Here is a 24,199-nt window from a genome sequence, read left to right on the forward strand (position 1 = left end):
TCCAAAGACTGACTCAGTAAGCATCGGGAGGTTTTAACCCAACCGAACCTCATTTCCGGTATTGAAAAATGCAAAAAAATGCTGTATGCCAAGCACCAAGTCGACCGCCTTCGATACGAAAAAGGCTGGGTTCGCTAGTTCGACACCTGTCGGGATTTTCCATCCAGCCAAATTCACATTTGTTGTTGGGAGATTTGCTGTGACTTTCGGTAACAGTAGGAATTCCGTCCTACGCGAGAATTCTGATACTCGAGACTTGATGGTAGTATTTGTCGTTTGTTTTACCCTGGAAGTAGATTCGCCAATTCCACATACTGCCACGTCGGACCTTCGACATTTGAGTTTCATTTTCTGCGCCAAACCTACTGTCATAAAATTGCATTCGGAACCGGAAACCAGCAAGGCTCGTGCTGGAAAACGAAAGCCTTGGTCGTCTTCCACCAAAACGACCGCTGTAGCTAGCAGCACGGATGATATTCGATGACCCGATACATTAGCAGACACTTGAGTAACCGATGTACTAGCCGCCTGAGTGAACACGTCCTTAGTTGTACCACTATCCTTGCCCACTCTTTCCTTAGCAGCATGATTGCTTTCAGCTCTGAAACACACCAAGGTGTGATGCCTTTCCTTGCAGATGCGGCATACGTATTTTGATGGACACTCCAGGGCCTTATGCCCTCTTTTAAAACAATTTCTACACAGAGAGTGCGTACGAATTAATTTATCCCGAGCGGAAACCGTTAGCCGCTGAAACGCTGAGCATTGATACAACAGATGAGACTCTGAACACGCCACACATTTCTCAGTCGTATTTTGAGTTACGTTGTGGCTATGACGAGGTGGATTCAAAACCTTCCTGAACTGCCGCGAAAACTCTGCCTTAGTTTCCGTGGGCTTCGTTTGTAATGCACCAAGGACTCGTACTCTTCTTTGCAGAAACTCAGTTAAATCTTTCACCGTGTCATTCTCCTTCGTTGAGGAATATTCATCCCAGGCCCGTCTCGTTGCATTGTCTAATCGTGTGGATAAAATGTCCAACAGCAGCATATCCTTGTAATCTACTGGTTGAATAAGCTGATCCAATGTCTGTACGACCCGTTCAAACCCTTCCAACAAGGCTTGCAACTCGGCGGAAGATTCCCTCGTTAACGATGGTAGCTTAAAAAGTGCTTGCACCTGCCTTCGTTTGAGAAATTTGCTGTCATTATACCGCTTCGTAAGCGTATCCCATGCAATTTGATAATTTGCCCTAGTTATAGAAAGTGGGTCTATCAGCGCCTTCGCCTCGCCAGCCAAACATCCCTTAAGATAATGAAACTTCTCAACATCGGGTAAATCAGCCTTCCAATGAATTAACGAAGTGTACAGATCCCGAAAGCTCAACCACTCATCAATATTTCCATCAAAAGTTTGTAACTTGATTTGTGGGAGACGAACATGCTCAACGGTAGGTTGCTGCGTCGTATCATCGGCGCGAAGGGAAGCATTAATGGGCGGATGCTCCTCCAATTCTTTAAGCTTGTCCAACAGTACCGATTTTACCTCATAATACTCATTACCAAACTCCGACCGCTGCTGTATATATGTTTCATCCTCTGCCGTAAAGTCCTCGTGAATTTCAATTTCAATGATGACGTCACCTTCTCCCACAACTCTTCTAGCTTCTCGAGTCGCACCGTCACCTGGCTAGCAGTAGTTTCAACACTAAACGCTTGCGCAAACTCACCGATATCTTTAAACATGTTGAGATACGATTTCAATTTTGTTTGAAGCGTCTTAAGCGTTGGAGATTTTTTAGAATTGGACGATGTCGTCGACGGCATTGCAACGGTTTTAACAGAGGGATTTAAAAACGGTAAATTGGATGTAGTAATCTGCAGAGTCTCAACTTCGGCTGAACATATACTGTAGAGCTATTCTATATTTACCTGACGAAACAGGATTTGTTGCGATCTCTACAAAATACTCCAACAGGAAAACGATTTTAATTTAGCGAAACCCAGTGCGATCAATCTTCCGCTATTGCACCTGCCTTCTTGTGAGTCAATTTTCCTAACGCCTAAATTGCGAATAATCTAATGCAGTCACTCACTCCAATTGCGCGACGATAATTCCCATCCAAACAGTGTCGAAAGAAATATTATATGTAGTAACAATATAAAGTCCGACCTCGGCCGGACATATACCGTCTTAACTGACCTTAACAAGCAGTAATTGCAGCTTATTTTCAAAAAATGCTCGAAGTCTATCAGTGGTCGCCCTTAATATCCAATTCGAAATCACTCAGATAACAGTGAGATCGACATCATCCAATACATTGATACAGTCAACCCAACCGTGCCGATAAAAGTATGGTTGTAGTAAACAGATAACTAGCCTCGACTAGACATATACGCTTGGAGTAATAAAAAAACTGACCTGAGAAAACAGCTGTCGAGACGATACCAATCAATCTCTCAGTGCGCGATGTGTGCTGCTGCTCGCCTTTGTGTAGAACAGCTGATCGATGCAGTGACAACCGTAGCTTGGTAGTGTCGAATTCAATCAGCAGGGTCACCGTCGCAGCTAAGTGATTGTACGCAGGTAAGTCCAAATTACTTATTGGGATAGTAAGGTGAATTTGATTCGTTGTATCCTTTCCTTTTAGCTTATGGTGGTAAACTATACACCTTGCGTTTTTACCACCCGTGCCGTCGGCTCCCGTCGAGTATTGGGTTGCGGCAAACGTATGTAATATAGAGGAAAATACTGGTGTAGACTTTGCAGAAAGCCTAGCAACGGCAGGACATATATTTTGTGTTTTAATTTACCTGGACAAACCAGGACAACCAGCCCGTTCCGGGTAGGTTTCCTGTCGCTGCAGATCCGTAGCGTAAAGTGAAGTGTGAATAAACAGAAGCGGCCCTGCGCCACTTCACGCGGCTCGTTGAATAATTGCGCTAGTTGCTGGTAGTGCAATCCGAACTCCTTTTAAGTTAATTTTTGTCGCCAAGTAAAGGACGCTTACTTGCTCCAATGCAATCACGATGGCGGGTAATTGTTCACCTTATACCTCCAATTGTGCGAAAATAACGATGGCGCCCTTGCGTGGTATTTTAATCGCCTTAATTCCTCCGAAATCCTCCCTAGGATCCGGCTCGAAGGACCAAAATGTTTGGGAACAACTCCAAAGGTTCCCGGGATTGGTTCTGTTTCCTTAAGGTGGACTGTATCCGAAAACCGTAAACGTGAACAATTTCTCCTGGCGGCAATTTCACTTTATTTCTGCTAGAAGCACCGTTGCTTCTCTTGAGGGTTTTCGCTACCAAAATGAATGCCACTTCACTATCCGAAAACTACAATTTTATTTAAGCACAGTCTTTACATGAGCAAACAACCTTTATTCAACTAACTAAATTATATATTTTCTAATAATTCAAATTTTGGGTATTCAGCATCCTAGCTGTTTCCTGGTGCAAGTAGTGGGTTGTAATGGCTCCTTTCTCCGTCGTCCGGCGCCAACGAACTCTGCTCCCCCTCAGGTGAAACATCGCGAAACTCGGCCGCTGTTAGCTTTCGGATATTGACCTCGATGATGCACTGGTGATGTTGACAACTCTGCCGTGTGTTGTTGATTGTCACCTCACGGCCCTCCCATGCAGCAAATGTTGTTAAATACCGACAGAGGTGTGTCGGTGGGTTTTGTGATATTCACTATCGAAGTTGCCAACAGCTTCTTTAACGATGTCTTCCTCTGCTTCGTCATTATCGTCACCGGACGACCACTTCCGACCTTCCGCTCTACGTTCAGGGAACCCAGGATACGATATACCGTACTGACAGGTACATTTTCTTCCTTGAAATGTGTTACCGTGAACTTTTTTCCTTGCTGGAAATGCGTTTCGTAGAACCGTACAATGCGTTCGCGGAGCACGTGCTGCTTCGACGCCATCTTTGCTTTGACTAAATTCAAACTAGCAAAACCAAACACGCCTACTGTTTCTAGGGAGCCCAAAGAGCAATTTTCTTGAAGAAAGAAAATTTTACGCTCTGTACTTGAGTTACTGAAAGGTATTGAAAAAATTCTCATTTTTTATTTAACACTCGTTAGATTGCAACATCAATATTTTAGAACCAAAAGAGTGAATATACATTTATTGGATTGAAGCGTTCATGTAAATCTAATTTTACACATAAAAGTTTGAATGAGGTAGGCTGGGCCTGACCTCTAGGTGGATTAATTTAGATTTTTTATTTACCTGTAGGCTAAGGTACGTACTATTAGCATTGCTTTAATCACGAAAAATTTTCGAAAAAAAATTGTTTAAACTGGTATTGAAGATGACCATTTTTTAGAACCAGAACAATTTGTTTGTTTGATATGATATCTTCGGCAGAATTGTAGATAGTAGTTTGAATTGTTTGAATGATATCTAAAATTTTGACAAATAGACCACACCTTTATCTCAATCTGATGAAACAGTAAATTTTCTATCTCACTTTAGGTGGATTGATTAAAAGATGTGTTTTTGAATATGTATCTTGAAACTTCTCCGAACATATGTTATGGCTTTGAACCACTACCCGAGCAGGAGAAAATATCATTATAATATCACAACCAGATATTGGAAATACACCTCATATGAAAAGCAAAGGTTGATATTTTAATAACAAACCAATAATTTGCATTAAAAAATCACAAAAATGACTGATTCAGATATTCTCATGTTATTGAACACTAAATGCAAACTGAATATATTATAAAAAATCAATAACGAACAATTTTAACTTAAAAACTTATTATTAATGAGATATTTTAAAAGCATCTCAAATGTTTTATTAAAGGCATATCGAGATATGATATCAAAATTTAATGCTATTTTCATATCCATGTATGAAACGTAAATAACTTTCGAATAACACGATAAGTTCTCATAGCTAAATATGTTATTGATGAGTTATGATTTTGTTATGCTCTCCTGCCCGGGTATACAAAGGTTTTTTTTCGCGGGGGATGCTACACTACATTAAGGTCTTTTTGCCTTTCTCCTAGAAAGGTATAGCAATCACTGCAAAAACCAAAGGTATGAAAGTGCTCCAAAGGGCCGAATGTCGTATACCACTGGAATTAGTTCGACGAGCTGAGCATTTTCTGTATATAAGTATGTATGTGTGTATGTATGTGTGTATGTGTGTGTATGTGCAACTTTTTTTTCTCACTCACTTTTCTCAGTGATGGCTGGACCGATTTCCATGAAATTTATTGCAAACGAAAGGTCTAGTTGCCCCATAGGTTGCTATTGAAATTCATTGTAATCGGATTTTTAGTTTAGAGGTTATGTATCCAAATTTAAAAATCACGAAACATCAATATCTCAGAAACTACAAACCAATTTTAACAAAACAGATGTCAAATGAACGGGCTATCTCCAGAGCCCTTGACCTTCAAATTTCATAATGATTAAACATATGGTGCAAAAGTTATATAAAGAAATGTTTTTCGGCGGCTGTTTAAACTCGTTCATTTTTCTCAGAGATGGCTGAACCGATTTTCACTAAATAAGTGTCAAATGAGAGTTTCAGCTAGCTCATAACTTCCTATTGAATTTATTTGTAATCGGACTGTAACTTCGTCTGTAATGTATCAAAATGTGAAAATCACGAAACTTCATTATCTCAGAAACTACACAACCGATTTGAACAATATTGATATCAAATGAACGGGCTAGTTAAGGGTTAACTGATGAATTGTGATTCAACAAGTGGTTTCATAATTCGGCTGCTCTATACGTTTCCATTTCATTCGATTATAATCGAACTTAAGCAACCGTTATGTATTATATTATAATAACAACGAAAGTCTATTATCTCAAAGATTAAACGACTTATTTGAACATAACTAGTGTGATACGAATGAGTTTTCTCTTAAACTTACAAATAACTAACTTCATAACAACTTGATATGTGGTTCAAAAGTAATGGAACGAAAAGAAATTCAAAGACTATTTAAAACTATACCTGCTTTGATCAATATATGTGGCCTCAACATAATTTAAATGTGGTTTCGTACTATTTGAACGTTCCCGGTATCGCTCGTGATGGAATTGTTCGATATTAAAAGTCATTTCTCTTATTTCGCTATTTCTTAAGCACCAACATTACGTCAAATTTCATATTTCATACTTCAATTACAACATCAGTATTTTAGAACCCAAAAAGTGAATATACCTTTATTGGATTTAAGCATTCATGTAAATCTATTTTTACAAATAATAAGTTTAAATGAGAAAGGCTTAGTCTGGCCGCTAGGTGGATTAGGTTTTTTGGGCGAAAAAGAAGACTTTTTTTATCGCGTAAAAGAAGACTTTTTTGTGTTGAAATTATAACGAACAAAATCATCCTATAATGATTGAACTTTGTTTGAATAATATGATAGTGGTCAATCTAGTGACAAAAATGCAATATTTTAAATTCACACCAAAAATTGTGATTTTTTTCGAGAATGGATATATGATTGGTCTTGGCCTGAAACGGAAAACGTGATTGAATGAGGCCAACATCTTGTACCATATTTGAGTAATGAAGAAGAGCAACCCGCGTAAAAAAGACCTTACTGTATTTGATCAAACGCACGAAAATCTCAAATGCCGTGCCCGTACGTACAAAAAACCACATTCCACATGGGAAAGATTCTGCAAAAAAACTAAATTAATCCACCTAGCCGTGAGACCCAGCCTTTCTCAATTGACTCTATTATTTGTTTAAATAGATTTACACGAACACTTCAATTCATAGAAAAAAGTACACCTTGATAATTTCCGCTGGATTTATTTTTCACTCAAAACAACGAATTTCCGGTAGCCAAAAGCACTACAATACCAAACATTTTAAACATAAAATTCACACACATGTGAACATACATAAAACATACACATGGAAGTAACATGAAATATGTTGTAAATATATGATGCAATTTTTTTGTTGATTCTGGTATAAACAAAACGTCACTGTACTCATATATAGGTCGGACTCGATTATATATCATTTAAGATTCCATTTTTAATAGTAAGAAAATTTTTCCTGACGCAGTTACTCTTATTGATATTATTCCTTTCGTTTCTGAGATGTATCCGTGCGGCATTCAATATGAGTTTTAAAAATTCATTCTGTTTCTGTTTCTGAATAACAGCCTAAACAGACCAAATATCATCCAATATGAGTATTTGTGGAACAGTATGATACTCAGAGGCCAAAAATCAACTTCAAACGCCGCCATGCGAAATTTGACGTTATATTTGTGCTAAAGAAATAACGAAATAAAAAAAATTATTCCTAATTTCAAACACTTCAATCACGCGCAACACCAGGTACGTTCAAATAGAACAATAAATTTTGTTCAATCAACTCCGCATCTCTTTAAAACTTTTGTACCACGAATCGAATTGTTATAAAATTCGTTACTTATACGGTTTACAGACAGCTCGTAGTTATATTCAAATAATTCATGTAATCTTTGAGATAGTAAACTTTCTTTGTTTTTACAATTTAATACATAACGTCCGATTATAATCTAATGGAATGGCAACCAAACCTTTCATTTGACACTAAGATTGCTGAAATTAGTTCAGCTGTCTTTGGAAAAACGAGTGGATTTGAAAAGTCATCGCAACATATTTCTTTTCACAACTTTTAAACCACATGTTCAATCATAAAATTCTTTAGTTAACCCTCAACAAGCCTGTTCATGTAATACTAAAATTGTTCAAATCGGTTGTGTAGTTCCTGAGATAATGAAGTTCCGTGATTTTCTCATTTAGATAAATTATTTTTAGTTCGATTACAATGATATTCAATAGGGTGTTATGAGACAGCTAGACCTTTCATTTGAATTTTGTGAAAATCAGTTCAGCCGTCTCTGAGAAAAGTGAGTAAGTTTAAGTAGTCTTTGGAATATGTTTCTTTTCATAGCTGGATTTCACAATTTTAAAAATAACAGGGAAAGTAATGATCTGATTGCAAAACAAATCAATAAGATTTTATGGGACAACTAGACCTTCCATATGACACTGCTTTTATGAGAATCCGTCCAGATATCGTTGAGAAACGTGAGTGAGATTAAATAGTTTCCAGAACAAGTTTCTTTCCATAACTTTTGACCACATGTCCAATCTGTATGAAATTCGAAAGTTAAGAGTTTTTTAGGTAGCCCGTTCATTTAAAACCAATTTTGTTCACATCGGTTGGGTAGTTTCAGAGATAATGAGCTTTCATGATTTTATCAATTTGATGAATAACATGCAAACTAAAAATCCGATTACAAAAAAATTTAGTAGGGGTTTGTGGGGCAACTAGACCTTTTATTTGAGAATCATGTTATGATAATCAGACTCGCCATCTCTGAGAAAATCGAGTTGGATTGAAAAGTTGCACATACACACACATACACATACACACACAGACACACACACAGACACACACACACACACAGACACACACACAGACACACATACAGACACACACACAGACACACACACACAGATAGACACACACACAGATACACACACAGACACACACATACCCACACCCACCCACACACCCACACACACACATCCACACACACATACAAACACACACTAACACACACACACACTAACACACACACTAACACACACACACACACACACACACACACACACACACACAAACACACACAAACACACACACAAACACACAAACACTCACACACACACACACAAACACAGTTATAGCATGTTCAACTTGTTTTCCTGTAACTTCAAGAACGTATAAAGTAAAAAGGGGCAAGTAGAATCATGATGTAAATACTTTTTCTCGAAGTTTAGCGAAGTAACTTGTCCAGATGGGGACTGCATATAACATTGCTGGTCTAAATATTTGTTGGTAAATTAACAGTTTATTCTTGAGACAAAGTCTAGAATTTCTGTTGATAAGAGGAAACAAACATTTTATATATTTATTGCACTTTGTTTGGATATTCTCAATGTGATACTTGAAGGTAAGATTTTTATCATAAATTAGCCCTAAATATTTAACTTGGTCAGACCAATTTAGGATTGCACCGTTCATCTTAACAACATGATTATTGGTGAGTTTGAGAAAAGAAACATCAAATGGCATCAAATGGTGAGTTGACAACCTGGAAGAAGCGTCAAACATAGCTTCGGCCCTCACAAGTTCCTATCTCACACCTCCACGAGTCATATGATTACACTAGACTGCCGGTTGAAACATGGATACAACTGGTTGGTGTTGCCTGGGCAATGTAGTCATCCGACAATAGCTAAGTGAGAAGGTGCGACGCGATCATTGGCGCGTTAGCCATATTACGGCGGTAGAGGAAACGCTTCGCCAACCCGAGCGTCTGTTCACCAAGATGATGCGGCTCAAAACAGCGTCCGATCTCCATGTTAGGAGCGGCTGATCAACGTCCTGGTGGCAGCGTGGGACTCTAAACAGAGCTGACACGATGGTCCCCCGGTGAGACAGGTGGTTGGGGAAGGCCCAACGAGCCGCCCCGGAAAACAACATGTTACAAACAACGTAAGAGATAATACGGATCGGAACAATCGGCATGGACCTAGGCAACGAAATAAGGACTACGATTGGAAACTTGGGACATGGAACTGCAAATTGCTCTGCTTTCCAGGATGCGACAGGATAATATATGACGAGCAACATCCACGCAACTTCGAAGTCGTAGCGCTGCAGGAACTTTGTTGGACAGGACAGAAGGTATGGAAAAGCGGGCACCGGGCGGCTACTTTCTACCAGAGTTGTGGTACCACCAGCGAGCTGGGAACCGGTTTCATAGTACTGGGTAAGATGCGCCAACGCGTGATAGGGTGGCAGACGATCAACGCAAGGATGTGCAAGTTGAGGATAAAGGGCCGCTTCTTCAACTACAATATCATCAACGTGCCCTGCCCACATGAAGGAAGACCCGACGACGAGAAGGAAGCGTTCAACGCGCAGCTGGAGCAGGTCTACGATAGCTGACCGCGACGGGGCGTGAAGATCGTTATTGGGGACTTGAATGCTAAGGTAGGCCGGGAGGCAATGTACAGACCGGTAATCGGACATAATAGCCTGCATGCCGTGTCTAATGATAACGGTCTTCGGTGCGTAAACTTTGCGGCCTCCCGTGGTATGGTAGTCCGAAGTACCTTCTTCCCCCGCAAAGGTATCCACAAATCCACCTGGAGATCACCCGACCAACAGACAGAGAACCAAATCGACCACGTTTTAATCGACGGCAGGTTTTTCTCTGACATCATCAACGTTCGCACCTACCGCAGTGCGAATATAGATTCGGATTACTACCTAGTAGCTGTGTGCATGCGCTCAAAACTATCGACGGTGTATAACACCCGCCGACGTCGAACGCCGCGACCAAATATTGAGCAACTGCGGGACGCCGAGGCTGCACAGGAATACGCGCAGCAGCTGGAGGCAGTGCTACCTACGGAAGAGCAGCTTGGCGCAGCTACCATTGAAGATGGCTGGAAAAGTATCCGATCCGTCATAGGTAGCACCGCAGTAGCGCTACTAGGTACAAGGGCCCCGAATCATAGAAATGACTGGTTTGATGGCGAATGCAAACGGTTAGTCGAGGAGAAGAATGCAGCACGGGCGAGAATGCTGCAACACCGTACGAGAGCGAACGTGGAACGATACCGACAGGCACGGAACAGCCAAAACTCAGTCCTCCGAAGGAAGAAGCACCAGCAAGAGGACCGAGATCGCGTAGCGATGGAAGAGCTGTACCAAGCTAACGACATAACGACACTCGGAAGTTCTACGAGAAGCTGAACAGCTCCCGCAAAGGCTTTGTGCCGCAAGCCGATATGTGCAGGAGCTTGGACGGCAACCTCCTTACAGACGAGTGTGAGATGATCGTAAGGTGGAGGCAGCACTTCGACGAGCATCTAAACGGCGATGCAGTAGAGCGCGCGGATGGTATGGCAATTGATCTTGGTGCCCGAGCAGAAGACATCAGAATTCCAGCTCCCGATCTTCTGGAGGTGGAGGAGGAGATTGGTCGGCTGAAAAAACAATAAAGCTGCTGGAGTGGACCAACTTCCCAGCGAGCTATTGAAATACGGTGGAGAAACACTGGCTAGAGCCGTGCACTGGGTCATTGTCAAGGTTTGGGAGGAAGAACGAGTACCGGAGGAGTGGATGGAGGGTATTGTGTACCCCATCTACAAAAAGGGCGACAAACTGGAGTGCTGCAATTACTGGGCAATCAATCTGTTGAACGCCGCCTACAAGGTACTATCCCAAATACTTTGCCGTCGACTATCACCATTTGCGAAGCAGTTCGTGGGGCACTACCAGGCGAGATTTATGGGTGCCCGCGCCACCACGGATCAGATATTCGCGGTTCGGCAGGTTATGCAGAAATGCCGCGAATATAACGTGCCCACACATCATTTGTTCATCGATTTTAAATCGGCGTACGACACAATCGATCGGGACAAGCTATGGCAAATTATGCACGACTACGGATTTCCGGACAAACTGACGCGGTTGGCCAAAGCGACGATGGATCGAGTGATGTGTGTAGTTCGAGTTTCGGGGGCACTCTCGAGCCCCTTCGAAACCCGAAGAGGTCTAAGGCAAGGTGATGATCTCTCGTGCCTACTGTTTAACATTGCTCTGGAAGGTGTCATTAGAAGAGCGGGGATTAACACGAGTGGCACGATATTCCAAAAGTCGGTTCAACTGTTTGGTTTCGCCGACGATATTGACATTGTGGCTCGGACCTTTGTGAAGATGGCGGATACGTACATCGGACTAAAGGCTGAAGCCAAACGGATTGGACTGGTCATCAATGCATCAAAGACGAAATACATCAAAGGAAGGGGTTCACGAGAGGACAATGCTAACCTCCCACCTCAGGTTCAAATTGGTGGTGATGAAATCGAGGTGGTTGATGAGTTCGTGTATCTGGGCTCACTGGTAACTGCCGACAACGAAACCAGCAGAGAAACTCAACAGCGCATTATGGCAGGAAACCGTGCATACTTTGATCTCCGGAGGACACTCCGATCGAGTAGAATTCGTCGCCGCAACAAGTTAACCATCAACAAGACGCTGATCAGACCGGTAGTCCTCTACGGGCAAGAGACATGGACTATGCTTGTGGAGGACCAACGCGCCCTTGCGGTCTTCGAGCGGATGGTGTTGCGTACCATCTTCGGTGGACTGCAGATGGAAAACGGAGTGTGGAGAAGGCGAATGAACCACGAACTGTAGGAGCTGCTTGGGGAGCCATCTATCGTCCACACCGCTAAGATAGGCAGGTTGCGGTGGGCTGGGCATGTTGTAAAAATGTCAGACGACAGCCCGGTAAAGATGGTTCTAGAAACCAATCCGTCAGGGACGAGACGGAGAGGTGCACAGCGGGCAAGGTGGATCGACCAGGTGGAAGACGACCTGCGGACCCTACGCAGACTGCAGAGCTGGCGAACTGCAGCCATGGACCGAGTGGAATGGAGACGACTCTTACGTACAGCAAAGGCCACACCACGGCTTGGGACTGTTTGGTAAGGTAAGTTGAGAAAAGAAACTCTTGGTTTATGGGGAAAAATAATTAATTGTGTTTTTAATGCATCAGAAGAAATCTCCCATTTCTGCAAGTATGAAGAAAATATATCTAGACTTTTTTGTAGCCTACTGCATATGACACGAAGGCTTTTTCTTTTTACGGAAATGCTTGTATATTCACAAAACAGAGATTTCTCACATCCTGGTGGTAAATCAGGAAGATCAGGAGTAAAAATAAGACTGGACCCAATATACTTCCTTGAGGTACACCAGCCCTAACAGGCAATCAATCAGATTTACTATTCAAATAGTTAACCTGAAGAGTGCGGTCAGTCGAGTAACTTTGTATCATTTTTGTGATCTAAAGAGGAAAACGGAAATTGAACATTTTAGCTATCAAACCTTTATGCCAAACACTGTCGAATGCTTTATCTATGTCTAGAAGAGCAGCTCCAGTGGAATAACCTTCAGATATATTAGTACGAATCATATTAGTTACTCTAAGTAACTGATGAGTAGTCGAATGCCCATGGCGAAATCAAACTGCTCATTTGCAAAAATTGAATTTTCATTGATGTGTGTCATCATTCTATTAAGAATCATTCTTTCAAAAAGTCTGCTTATAGAAGAGAGTAAACTAATTGGACGATAACTTGATGCTTCAGCTGGATTTTTTTCAGGTTTTAAAATTGGAGTGACTTTGGCATTTTTCCATTTTGAGGGAAAATATGCTAATTCAAAGCATCTGTTAAAAATTATCACCAAGAAAACCCATCATCTCCTGGTGCTTTCATGTTTTTAAAATTCTTGATAATAGTTCGTATTTCATTTAAATCTGTTTCTAGTACCTCTTCAGGAAGAAATTCTTGAGTGGTGATCTGATCATACTTATGTGATACTTCATTTTCAATAGGACTCATTACGTTCAAATTGAAATTATGAACACCCCGAACTGCTGAGCAAGTTTTAGAGCTTTTTGTTCATTCGTAAAAAATATGTGGTCACCATCTTTTAGGACTGGAATGGGCTTTGAAAGTTTCTTAAGAACCTTCGAAAGCTTCCAGAAAGGTTTGGAATATGGTTTTAGTTGTTCAACTTCTCTCATGAAATTTTCACTTCGCAAGAAAGTGAATCTATGTTTGATTTTCGTTTGTAAATCTTAAAAAATAACTTTCAAAGCAGGGTCACGAGTTCTTTGATACACTGGATTCTCTTTTTACGCGATTGATGCGTGCGCTCAAAAAAAAGAATCGCGTAAAAAAATCGCGTAATTTGGAGCAAATCGCGTAAAAAAAGATCGCGTCGTTACAAAATATTTCGCTATGTGGTAAGTGCGTGCGTGTATGTGTGTATGTAAGTGTATGTATGTGTATGTATGTGTATGTGTGTGTATGTTTGTGTGTGTGTGTGTGTTACATCTTGGCTTATAAACAATATTTCTCATGTCACATATCGCGTAATTTCGATTAAATCGCGAAAAAAATCGCGTAATTTCGAGAAAATCACGTAATAAAGTCGCGTAAAAACAGAATTTAGTGTATTGAAGTCTCCGTATGTTCTTCAAACGTATAAGAAGTTTAAGCTCATTGTCAATGATTGGTGTATTAAATTTCAATCGAGCCTTAGGAACTGATAAGTTTCGGGCATTGAGTATTAAACTGCACAAATCGTCGAATGCTCCGTCAACGTCAGCACTGTTTTGTAAAACAATATCACAATTCAAGCTTTCTTCGATCGTGGTACGATATCGATCCCAATTGGCCTTGTGATAATTAAACACAGACCTAGTGGAATTTAAAATAGTTTCACGGGATATGGAAAAAGTTATAGGAAGATGATCAGAATCAAAATCAGCATGAGTTAACAAATCACTGCATGAATGACTTTGATTTGTTAATACCAAATCAATTGTGGATGGATTCCTAACAGAAGAAAAATATGTAGGAGCATTTGGAAATAAAACTGAATAAAATCCAGCCGAGCAATCTTTAAACAATATTTTTCCATTGGAATTGCTTTGTGCATTATTCCACCATCGATGTTTTGCACTAAAATCACCGATGATAAAATAACTTAGATTTATTTCTCGTGAGTTTTTTTAAATCTCCCTTGAAATGATTCTGCTCACCAGTGCATTGGAAAGGTAAATGGACTGCGGCTATAAATAAAATACCAATATCTGTTTCGATTTCAATTTCCAAACTTTCAATAACCTTCGTTTCAAGTTGGGGCATAACACGATGTTTTATTCGACGGTGGATAACTATTGCAACTCCCCTCCGACAACATCAATTCTATCGAACCTGTGAACTATATAGTTGGGGTTTCTTTCTAGTTTAATGTTAGACTTTAAAAGCGTTTCAGTCACCATGGACTGTTAGAAAACTAAAAATTCATCTTCTTTCGCTTTTAAAGAGCGAGCATTCCAATTTAGAAAATTTACAGCATTATTTAAATTCATTGCTGATTTTCAATTTCATAACAATATTAGTTGTAAATTTTATACCTTCTTGAACAGCCTCGTACATCGAGTTACAGTTCAACAAAACGGACATTAGCTGCAGCATGGATTCTTGTAGGTATTCAATCTTCTCGGGAGTTGGACTACCTAAATCAATACTGGCTGGCTTTTCAGCACCAAACACGAAAGGCTTGTTGCTGTTTGAATTCGAAATTTTACCTGAAACTAGACACACTAGCTACAGGACTGCCAATACTGCCTGAACAGTATTGAAAGTCTTTTGATTACCAACATTAATATTATTGACAACAAGTTGTTTTGAATACCTACGTTGTCTTGAGGAAATAATTTACGACCTAACAGGACAATCAAAAAAAATTTGATTTGTGTTTACCCCCACAATATACACATTTGAAATTATTAGTGGTCTCTTTCACAGGACAGATGTCCTTTGTGTGGGAAGAGTCACCACAAATCATGCATTTTGTTGCCATGCTTGACAATTCCGACATTGCGTGATATTATGGATTCCTCCATGTCTCTTGAAGTTCTCCCACTTTACTCGCACATTGAATAAAACACGTGCTTTATCTAAAAATTTTGAATTACTTACTTTGGTACGATCAAAATGTACCAAGTAATTTTCCTGGTGTATTCCAGTATTGTTAAATTTTGCGTTTGATTTACGTTTCATCAAAATTACTTGGTTGGGGGAAAAACCAAGTAATTCCGTCAAACAATATTTAATTTCATCAATGGTTTGGTCAATTGAAAGACCTTTCAAAACAGCTTTAAACGGTCTCTCGTTTTTGGCGTCATATGTATAAAATTTGTAGTCAAATACTGTAATAGATGTTTATGGCCTTCAAAAGATTCGGCCAAAATACGAATTTCGCCTTCTGCTGCCAATTTGAAAATTAACTTTCACATCAGAAAGAAATGATGAAAGTTCTGAACGACAAGCTTTAAAATTTGCAACTATTACCACAATAGGTGGAACTTTAGCTTTCTTCGTACCGGCATTTTGCTCAGAATGAGAAGCTTCAAATTCTTGATCCCCTATAGTAGAAAGCGAGCTTTTTTGGTTTGTCAGTATGCTGCCTTACTAGGGCTGCGATATCTAGTCTCGCAACGGGGCTGCCGTCTTTGATATAGCTGGCGCGACACCGCGTTTCATGGTTCAGCCGCCCGCTCCGGATCAGACGCTGTTGTACGCCGCCCCTAACATGGGGAAACAGCCGCGTACGTTCCCCCTTCCCAGTCAGCATACGACCAAAGTTTCCTCCGGGGTTGGTTACCCGGTCTCCGCCAAGGTTACTCGTATCCCGGTCGGCACCACGTGGAGGTTAGGATAGGAGTTGCTGGACAGAGGTGAATGACCACAATAGGATCTCAAGTGACACGTGTCCAGCCATTCGCCAAACTTATTAACGCTGTCGAACTTATTGTTCAACATCGCATTGGAAGGTGCTATACGGAGGGCTGGTGTGCAGAGAAGCGGCACCATCATTACGAAGTCGCACTTGCTTCTCGGTTTTGCGGACGATATCGACATCATTGGTATTAACCGTAGAGCTGTGGAAGAGGACTTCGGACCTCTCAGGAGGGAAGCTGCGAGATTAGGGCTTGTCATAAACTCTGCCAATACGAAATACATGGTGGCTGGCAGAGTGCGTGGTAGTCCGTCGGAGATTGGTGCTGCGGTGGTGCTAGATGGGGAAATATTTGAAGTAGTCGACGAATTTATTTACCTGGGTACATTAGTGACATGTGACAACGAGGTTAGCCGTGAGATAAAGAGGCAGATAGCAGCCGCAAACAGGGCCTTTTACGGACTACGTAACCAGCTAAGGTCCCGCGGTCTGCGAATCCGTACTAAACTTGCACTCTATAAAACACTGATTCTTCCGGTGGCTCTCTACGGCCATGAATCATGGACGCTGAAAGAGGCTGATCGGCGAGCTCTTGGTGTTTTTGAGCGTAGGATTTTGCGTTCAATCCTTAGCGGCAAACTAGAAAATGGTGTTTGGCGCAGACGCATGAACCATGAAGTGTACCAGGCATACAAATCGGCGGATATAGTCAAGCGGATAAAACACGGCAGGCTTCAGTGGGCTGGGCATGTAGCGAGAATGCCGGATGAGCGTCAGGCGAAGGCTAAATTTAGCAGGAATCCCGATAGAGGTCGTCGACTTCGGGGTAGACCCCGCACTCGTTGGATGTGTGCTGTCGACGAGGATGCACGCGAAATAGGTGCTAGGGGCGATTGGAGGATAGCAGCCCAAGACCGAGGGACATGGCGACGTATTCTGGATTCGGCACTGGATCGATAATCGGTCTGTCGCCTTAAAAGTAAAGTAAGTAAGTAAACGTTAAAAACAAATTCAATTCTTTGCGATTCAACAGATACTCTTTAAAAAAGATTACCTGTTGAAAGCGGAAATTTTCCAATATCTCTCGGTAGTCTAAGACAAGCCTCGAGCTGTTGGTAAAATGCGACCGTTCTGCCACCTTATCTTTATTCTTTACGTTGTTAAAGTTGTCGAAAAAATATGCTGAAATGTGCTATAGCTTTGTGAGGAAAAGTCCTGGAGATGTGTGGTCTTCAACAAAAGCGTGTATTTTGTATGCCCAAATGCTTCTTTAGAACAACGTTTTCTTGTAAAATGTAACTAACACAAGTTAAGTACAAAAAACTAACTTTTAAGTAACTTTCATAGAATATGCGCTGTAACTCTGTTCCCAATGAAGATAAGATTTTAATTTGTTTAGCAAAGTTTCATATTTTTGCACGTTTTAAAACTTTGCCGAATAAACCATTCTTCTATCTCTTAACACAACAAAGTTAGTATTTTTGATATATGAAAATCTACTGTAACATATGCTCGCAGTTTTCTAATATGGGTGGATTGGGACAAATGAAACCTACAGGAGTTTATAGTACTTTAGTCTAACTTCAAGGTAAAGTATTGACATCATAATTCCACTTGCCCCTTTTTAACGTATACGTTCTTGAAATTATCGAAAAAATAAGCTAAAATATAATATAACTTTGTAAGAAAAAGTCATGGAGATATATGACCTTTGGCAAAAATGTGTGTTTTGTGTGGCTTAACAATTCCTCCGAACAATACTTTCGTGTAAAATGCAACTAACAAAGGTTGAGTACAAAAAACTAACTTTTGAGTAAGTTCCATGTAGTATACCTTATAACTTTGTACCGAAAGAAAATAGGATTTTCATTTGTTCAACAAATTTCCATATTTTTGAATCTTCTAAAACTTTGCTGAATAAACTATTCATCTATCTCTTAACACAAAAAAAGTTATTCTTTTTATTTTTAGTATAGTAAACTTTCCATACTTCTTGACAATTTGCGATTATGCGGGTCATTCATACAAACAATTGTTCCGAAGACACTTTCAAGGTAGGATGAAGGTAAAAGGCGCTATGGAACTAAGTTCCACTTTTTGCCTCATTGGACCACTGTGTTTCGGTTTTTCCAGTGATTGCTATACCTTACTAGGAGAAAGGCAAACATGCTGGAATTTGCTAAACTTCATCTTAAGAATCTCAACCACAATGATTTCAATAATATGGAGTGGCGATGTGACGTCACACCCTGCGAAGAACCCAATGCTCCGTCACGAGCCTTATAATTAAAGTTTAATTTTGTTCCTAGGAGGGCATAGCCTTCTGCTATGCTTTAGTCAGGCGAAACATGACCCTTGTTCCCTTGACAGAGGACCGCGAACGTCTCTGTCAACACTCTATGTATCAACAGATTATGCCACAGGTGGCAAAGAACTTCGCGCAGCCTTCTGCTGTGCTACAGGCAAACAAACTCGAATAAAATAAACAAGTTTTGTGTTATAAACAAAACAGAAGTCGCCGGTTCAACGGTGTTGATGCTCTCGCATGCGTTCTATCGTACATGCGGTACTAGATTATAGGTTAAGAGATTAGTAAGGTAAACAGAGAGTGGAGAAAGTCTCTCTCTCTGAGTTACCGGTAGGGTATATTTAAGTAGTGATGTTCGAAAATAAAGTCAGTTAGTCCACCGTTATCTTGTGTATTAATTCCGCGCCAAAGGCGCGTACAGGGATATTTGGTAGAAGAATTCCCTGGTAGGTTATAACCTACACAGCGAAACAATGGCAATTCAACCCAGACCAGATAACCGACACTATGTTAGACGTCCCAGGAATAGCGAGAAATAGTTTTAGACACTCGAAATGATATAGACTGTTCCGAAAATTATAAATACATCTTCTTTCTTGAATAAAACAAAAAATACAGGATTTTTCGGGTCATTTTATTCTGAAATATAGATAATAAGTGTTTTCTTTCCAGTTTCAATTCAAGTTGGGATTATTTTTCGTAGGATACGCGAGTTCTCTAACTTTTCTCTTAACACTACTCATAAGCTTTTGCACAGTGTGTTCTCCGACCATTTTTACCACTTTAAGCCAATCTTTTTTAAATTTTTCAACATTGTCCGCTGGTTTGACATATTTCCTCTGCTTTGCCTTGGTCAAAGCCCAAAAAGTTTCAACAGGGCGAATTTCAGGGCAGTTTAGAGGATTCATCTCCTTTGGGACACATGTGACATTATTTGTTTTATACCACCATAGTGCATCCTTAGAGTAATGGCAGGAAGCAAGATTGGGCCAAAAGATTGGAGGATTGTCATGCTGCTTAACCATGGGTAACAACCTTTTCTGCAAACACTCTTTCACGTAAATTTTACCATTCATTGTGTCATTCGTAATGAATGGACGAGATATTTTCCCACATTCACAAATGGCCTGCCAAACCATTACCTTCTTGCCGAATTTTTCGGTGTAAATGGCTTTCACTGGTCCAGGGACATCCTTTCCCTTCGGTGATGTATAAAATTGCGGTCCTGGCAGAGTCTTATAGTCCAGTTTTATGTAGGTCTCGTCATCCATGATAACACACCCCATTTTTTTGGTCAGAAGTTTGTCATAAAGCTTCCGAGCTAAACCGAGAGCACAGATTCAGCTTGTTTTGGATTTCGTTTTGGCTGCTTCTGCTTCCGACGGGTCTGCAGACCCATTCTTCCCTTGGCCCGCATAACGTTACTCGCCGAGGTTCCAACCTTTCTCGCCACATCTCGTACTGATACTGAAGGATGCCGCTTGTAGTATTCCTTAACCTTTTTATCCATTGTGGGATCAACAGGCCCGGGTTTTCTACCACGTCTTGGGGCATCAGTAAATGTGCACTCTTCACAATACTTCCGCAATGCGGTTTGAACTGCTCCGACACTTATACCTTCTTCTCTGGCTAATTTTCTTATAGAAAGACCACTCACGGTGCCCCATTTGTGCACAATTCGCTTTCTTTGCTCGGGAGAAAGGCCACGCATTTTCAAAATTTCGCACTAAATGTTAGAAAAAATGACAGCATCTGTTTTTTTTTATGTAAACAACAGGACGCAGCCAACGTTTGGTTTAATACTGCACGTTATTTGAAATGACGGTTGATCGTAAGTGTATTTATAATTATCGGAACGGTCTATATTTACAAATAATATTGTTTTTTGCAAAATCACTACCATGCTAAAGGTGTATTTCTGGTAGTACGAGTGGTAGTACATTCAATCAGATGGTTTCGGATGGCTTTAGACGTCACCTATAATTCAAGTTTCGTTTTGATGGCTATTGATCTGAGGAGTGCATACTTCTTCTGGTATTTCACAGAATTTATATATATATATATATATATATATTCTGTGAGCAGCCCATGGTTTCTGCTATTTTTTTGAAAGTTTAAACAAAAAACAAAACTATGAATCCAACTTATGAATTATTAGTTCTTCCCTTGTAGGAGCCTATGACCACTGCTACCATTAGTTAGATATATTGTGGTATACTCCGCGTTACTTTATATACACTGTCAGTTCGTTCCATCACTATGGGTATCAGTGATAGTCGCCCCCAGACTTTGCATTTCACCCCAAGAAGGTATGGCTTTTTTAATGAAGTTCCTTACCTTCGTTAGTTCAGCAGACCATATCTCTTTAGGCGTAAGGACACCTTTTCCAAGAATACACAGTCTTCGCTGAACCAATGCGCTGCATTGGCATAGTAAGTGTTCCGAGGTTTCTACTTCAGAATTACAGAAACGACATATGTCATCTGTCAGTTTACCTATTTTTTTAAGGTGATACCTACTCGGACAGTGTCCAGTCAGTAGGCCAGTTAACGTACTCAGATCAGCTTTATTCATACTGAGTAGGTTCCGTGTGATTCTATTACATGGTGTAATGAATAGTTTATATTGTCTTGCTTTGGAGTAAGCCTTCCAGTTGGCATCAATCATCATTGATTTCCAGCCTCTGAGCTCAGATTTCAAACAGGATGAAGATACCCCACAGAATGGCTCCGGCCCGATGAATGCAGTTGAAGAACTAATTCTTGCTAAGAGATCGGCTTTTTCATTACCTTCTATACCACAGTGACCAGGCACCCAGTATAGATTAACAACGTTTGTTGCAGTTAGTTGTCGTATTGGCATATTTATATTTCCTAGCTAAGCAAATATTTGTGCATGTTAAAATAGCATTTATTTCGGCTTGAAAAACTGTGGGCCACTTTCCCATTGGAATTGATACATTCATTCCTGGTCCAGTGACCCCAGCGCCTGTAGACTCGCCCATTTTAGAGCCATCTGTATAAAAAATGACTGATCCCGGACGAACTTTAAGACCTCCTTCTTCCCATTCGGTGCGATTGGATTCAATCACTTTGAAAGGAACACTGAAGTTAGTCCTAGAGTCCATCCGATCCTCATTCATGGTTACTAAGGTGTTCAGTTGGAAATTTTTGAGGATTCGTAAATGTCCCTGTAGATCTCCTTCCTGATAAAATTCAACACATTTGAGCTTAAGAGCACCTTTTTCGGCTTCAAGTTGTACATTTTGATGCAAGGGTAGAAGATATAAAAGAGCTTCTAAGGCTTTGGATGGTGCACTGGCCATTGCTCCTGTTATTGATAAGCATGCCAGACGTTGTAGTTTATCTAGCTTCTTCTGAGCTGATATTTGTGTGGTTTTGGGCCACCACACTAGCGAAGCATATGTTATTCTGGGTCTCACTATTGCTGAGTATATCCAGTGGATCATCCTCGGCTTGAGTCCCCACTTTTTGCCAAATGTATTGCTGCAAGCCCAAAGAGCGTTGTTTGCCTTAGAGATTGCATACTCTAGATGGTCGTTCCAGTTGAGCTTATGGTCGAGCATTACACCTAGGTACTTAGTGCTCTTGGATAGCACCAACTGTGTTTCTCCCAACTTAAGAGTTGCAATATTATGTTTTCTTTTTCTTGTAAATGGGATTATGACTGTTTTAGAAGGATTGACGTTTAGTCCTTCCAGCTTGCACCATTTGAGTGTGTAGTTTAGGGCGGATTGCATTCTATCAGTAATAGTAGACCCGTATTTACCCCTAACTAAAATAGTAATGTCATCAGCGAACCCGATGACTTCATATCCTAGGTTTGTTAAGTTGTGAAGAAGATCATCGACTACAAGAAACCACAATAAAGGAGATAAAACCCCTCCTTGCGGGCAACCTCTTGTTGGTTTTGTCATTAAAGTTGATGTTCCTAAATTGGCTGTGATTAACCGATTATCTAACATAGCAAGTATCCAGTTCGAGATAACATAGCTTTCTTTATAGATTCATGGGAAGCGTTGTCAAATGCTCCCTCAATATCAAGAAAAGCTGCCAGTGAGATTTCTTTCGCATTAAAAGACTTCTCTAGTTTTGAAACCAACGTGTGGAGTGCAGTTTCAGTTGATTTACCAGCTTGGTAGGCAAACTGGAATTTGTTCAATGGTCTACTGTTCAAATATGATAATTTGATATGTAGATTGATGATTTTTTCCATCATTTTCAAAACGACAGAAGTTAGACTGATTGGTCTGTATGCTTTGGGACTTGTCCTGTCACGTTTTCCAGCCTTAGGAATAAATATGACGCGGACTTCTCGCCATTTACTAGGAATGTAGCTTAGTACCATGCTAGCCCTGAACATCTCCACCAGAGAGGGGACTAAAATATCCTTGCTTTTTTGTAAAAGCACTGGATAAATCCCATCTGGCCCTGGCGATTTAAAGGGCTTTAAGGAATCCACTGCCCATTCAACTCTTGACGTCATGAATATTACACTGGCTAATTCTTTAGCTTCAACCTTGTCATGAATTGAGCTAGGATGAGCTATATAGAAGTCCTGTGCGTTTACAGAAGTCAATTGAGTCGAGCCTGGGAAGTGTGTATCCATCATTGTACTAAGTGTTTCCTGAGAATCTGTTGTGAACTGACCGTTTTCGTTCTTTAAGCGGCCAAGTCCGTTAGTGTGGTCTTTAGAAAGGGCTTTATGGAGTCTAACTACAACAGGCAGGTTTTCAACTTGCTCACATGCAAGCTTCCAATCCCTTCTCTTTGATTTACGGATCTCTCGATTGTATTCTGTTAGACAGCTCTTATACTCTATCCAATTGCCGGTAGTTTTGGACTTGTTGAAAAGCCTTCTGGACGATTTTCTAAGCCTTTCAAGTTTATTGTTCCACCAAAAAACGTCCTTACTAGAAGATTTCCATTTCAACGGACAACTTTCTTTAAAGGCTTCTATTATATTGGTTAGAACAGATAAAGAAACAGTTTCAAGCTGCTCGGTGGAAGAGATATCGTCCACTGAAACAGAATTCTTGTTTAAGAGTGTGGAATGATAGCTATTCCAATTTGTTTTTCTTGGATCCCTGAATCTTTCAGTCACCAGTTCCCCTGAAACGTAGTTAAACAAAATTTGTTTATGATCCGATAATGATTGTTCTTTTGACACATGCCAATTCTCAATCATACCAGATAATTTTGAGCTGCAAAGCGTTAGATCAAGAACTTCTTGTCTAATACTGGTAACAAATGTTGAATCATTACCTTGATTACAAATGTTTATGTTATGTGAAATCAAGTAGTGAAGTAAACAATCACCTCTAACATTGATGTTACTGCTACCCCAGACCGTGTGGTGGGCATTCGCATCACATCCTATGATGAGCTGTTTGTTTTTCAGTTTGCAGTGTTGAACAAGCGCGGCAACTTCTTTGGGAGGAATCTCAACGTTATCTCCTGTGAAATA

At 40.5% G+C, this 24,199-nt stretch overlaps 2 protein-coding genes across 2 annotated transcripts in view; both read right to left on the reverse strand.

Annotated features, from left to right (window-relative positions):
- The window catches only part of LOC129728802 (uncharacterized), a 625,151-nt gene that overhangs the window by 515,251 nt on the left and 85,701 nt on the right, over positions 1-24,199 (reverse strand). The gene's annotated exons all lie outside the window — the stretch shown is intronic.
- Positions 34-1,826, reverse strand: LOC129728804 (uncharacterized). Its single transcript, XM_055687265.1, has 2 exons — positions 1,730-1,826; positions 34-1,685 (listed from the first exon to the last, which is right to left on the reverse strand). Exons 1-2 carry the CDS (start codon positions 1,824-1,826, stop codon positions 34-36), a joined length of 1,749 nt encoding a protein of 582 aa, XP_055543240.1.

The sequence above is a fragment of the Wyeomyia smithii genome, chromosome 3 (assembly GCF_029784165.1).
Source record: "Wyeomyia smithii strain HCP4-BCI-WySm-NY-G18 chromosome 3, ASM2978416v1, whole genome shotgun sequence".
Classification (NCBI taxonomy): Eukaryota; Metazoa; Arthropoda; class Insecta; order Diptera; family Culicidae; genus Wyeomyia; species Wyeomyia smithii.

Bases quoted from the DNA above. Each gene is read 5' to 3' on its own strand.
- LOC129728804 (XM_055687265.1), bottom strand. From the start codon at position 1,826: ATGCCGTCGACGACATCGTCCAATTCTAAAAAATCTCCAACGCTTAAG. The intron at 1,686-1,729 runs GTGAGTTTGCGC...ACTGCTAGCCAG, and splicing joins CAACATGTTTAAAGATATCG to GTGACGGTGCGACTCGAGAA.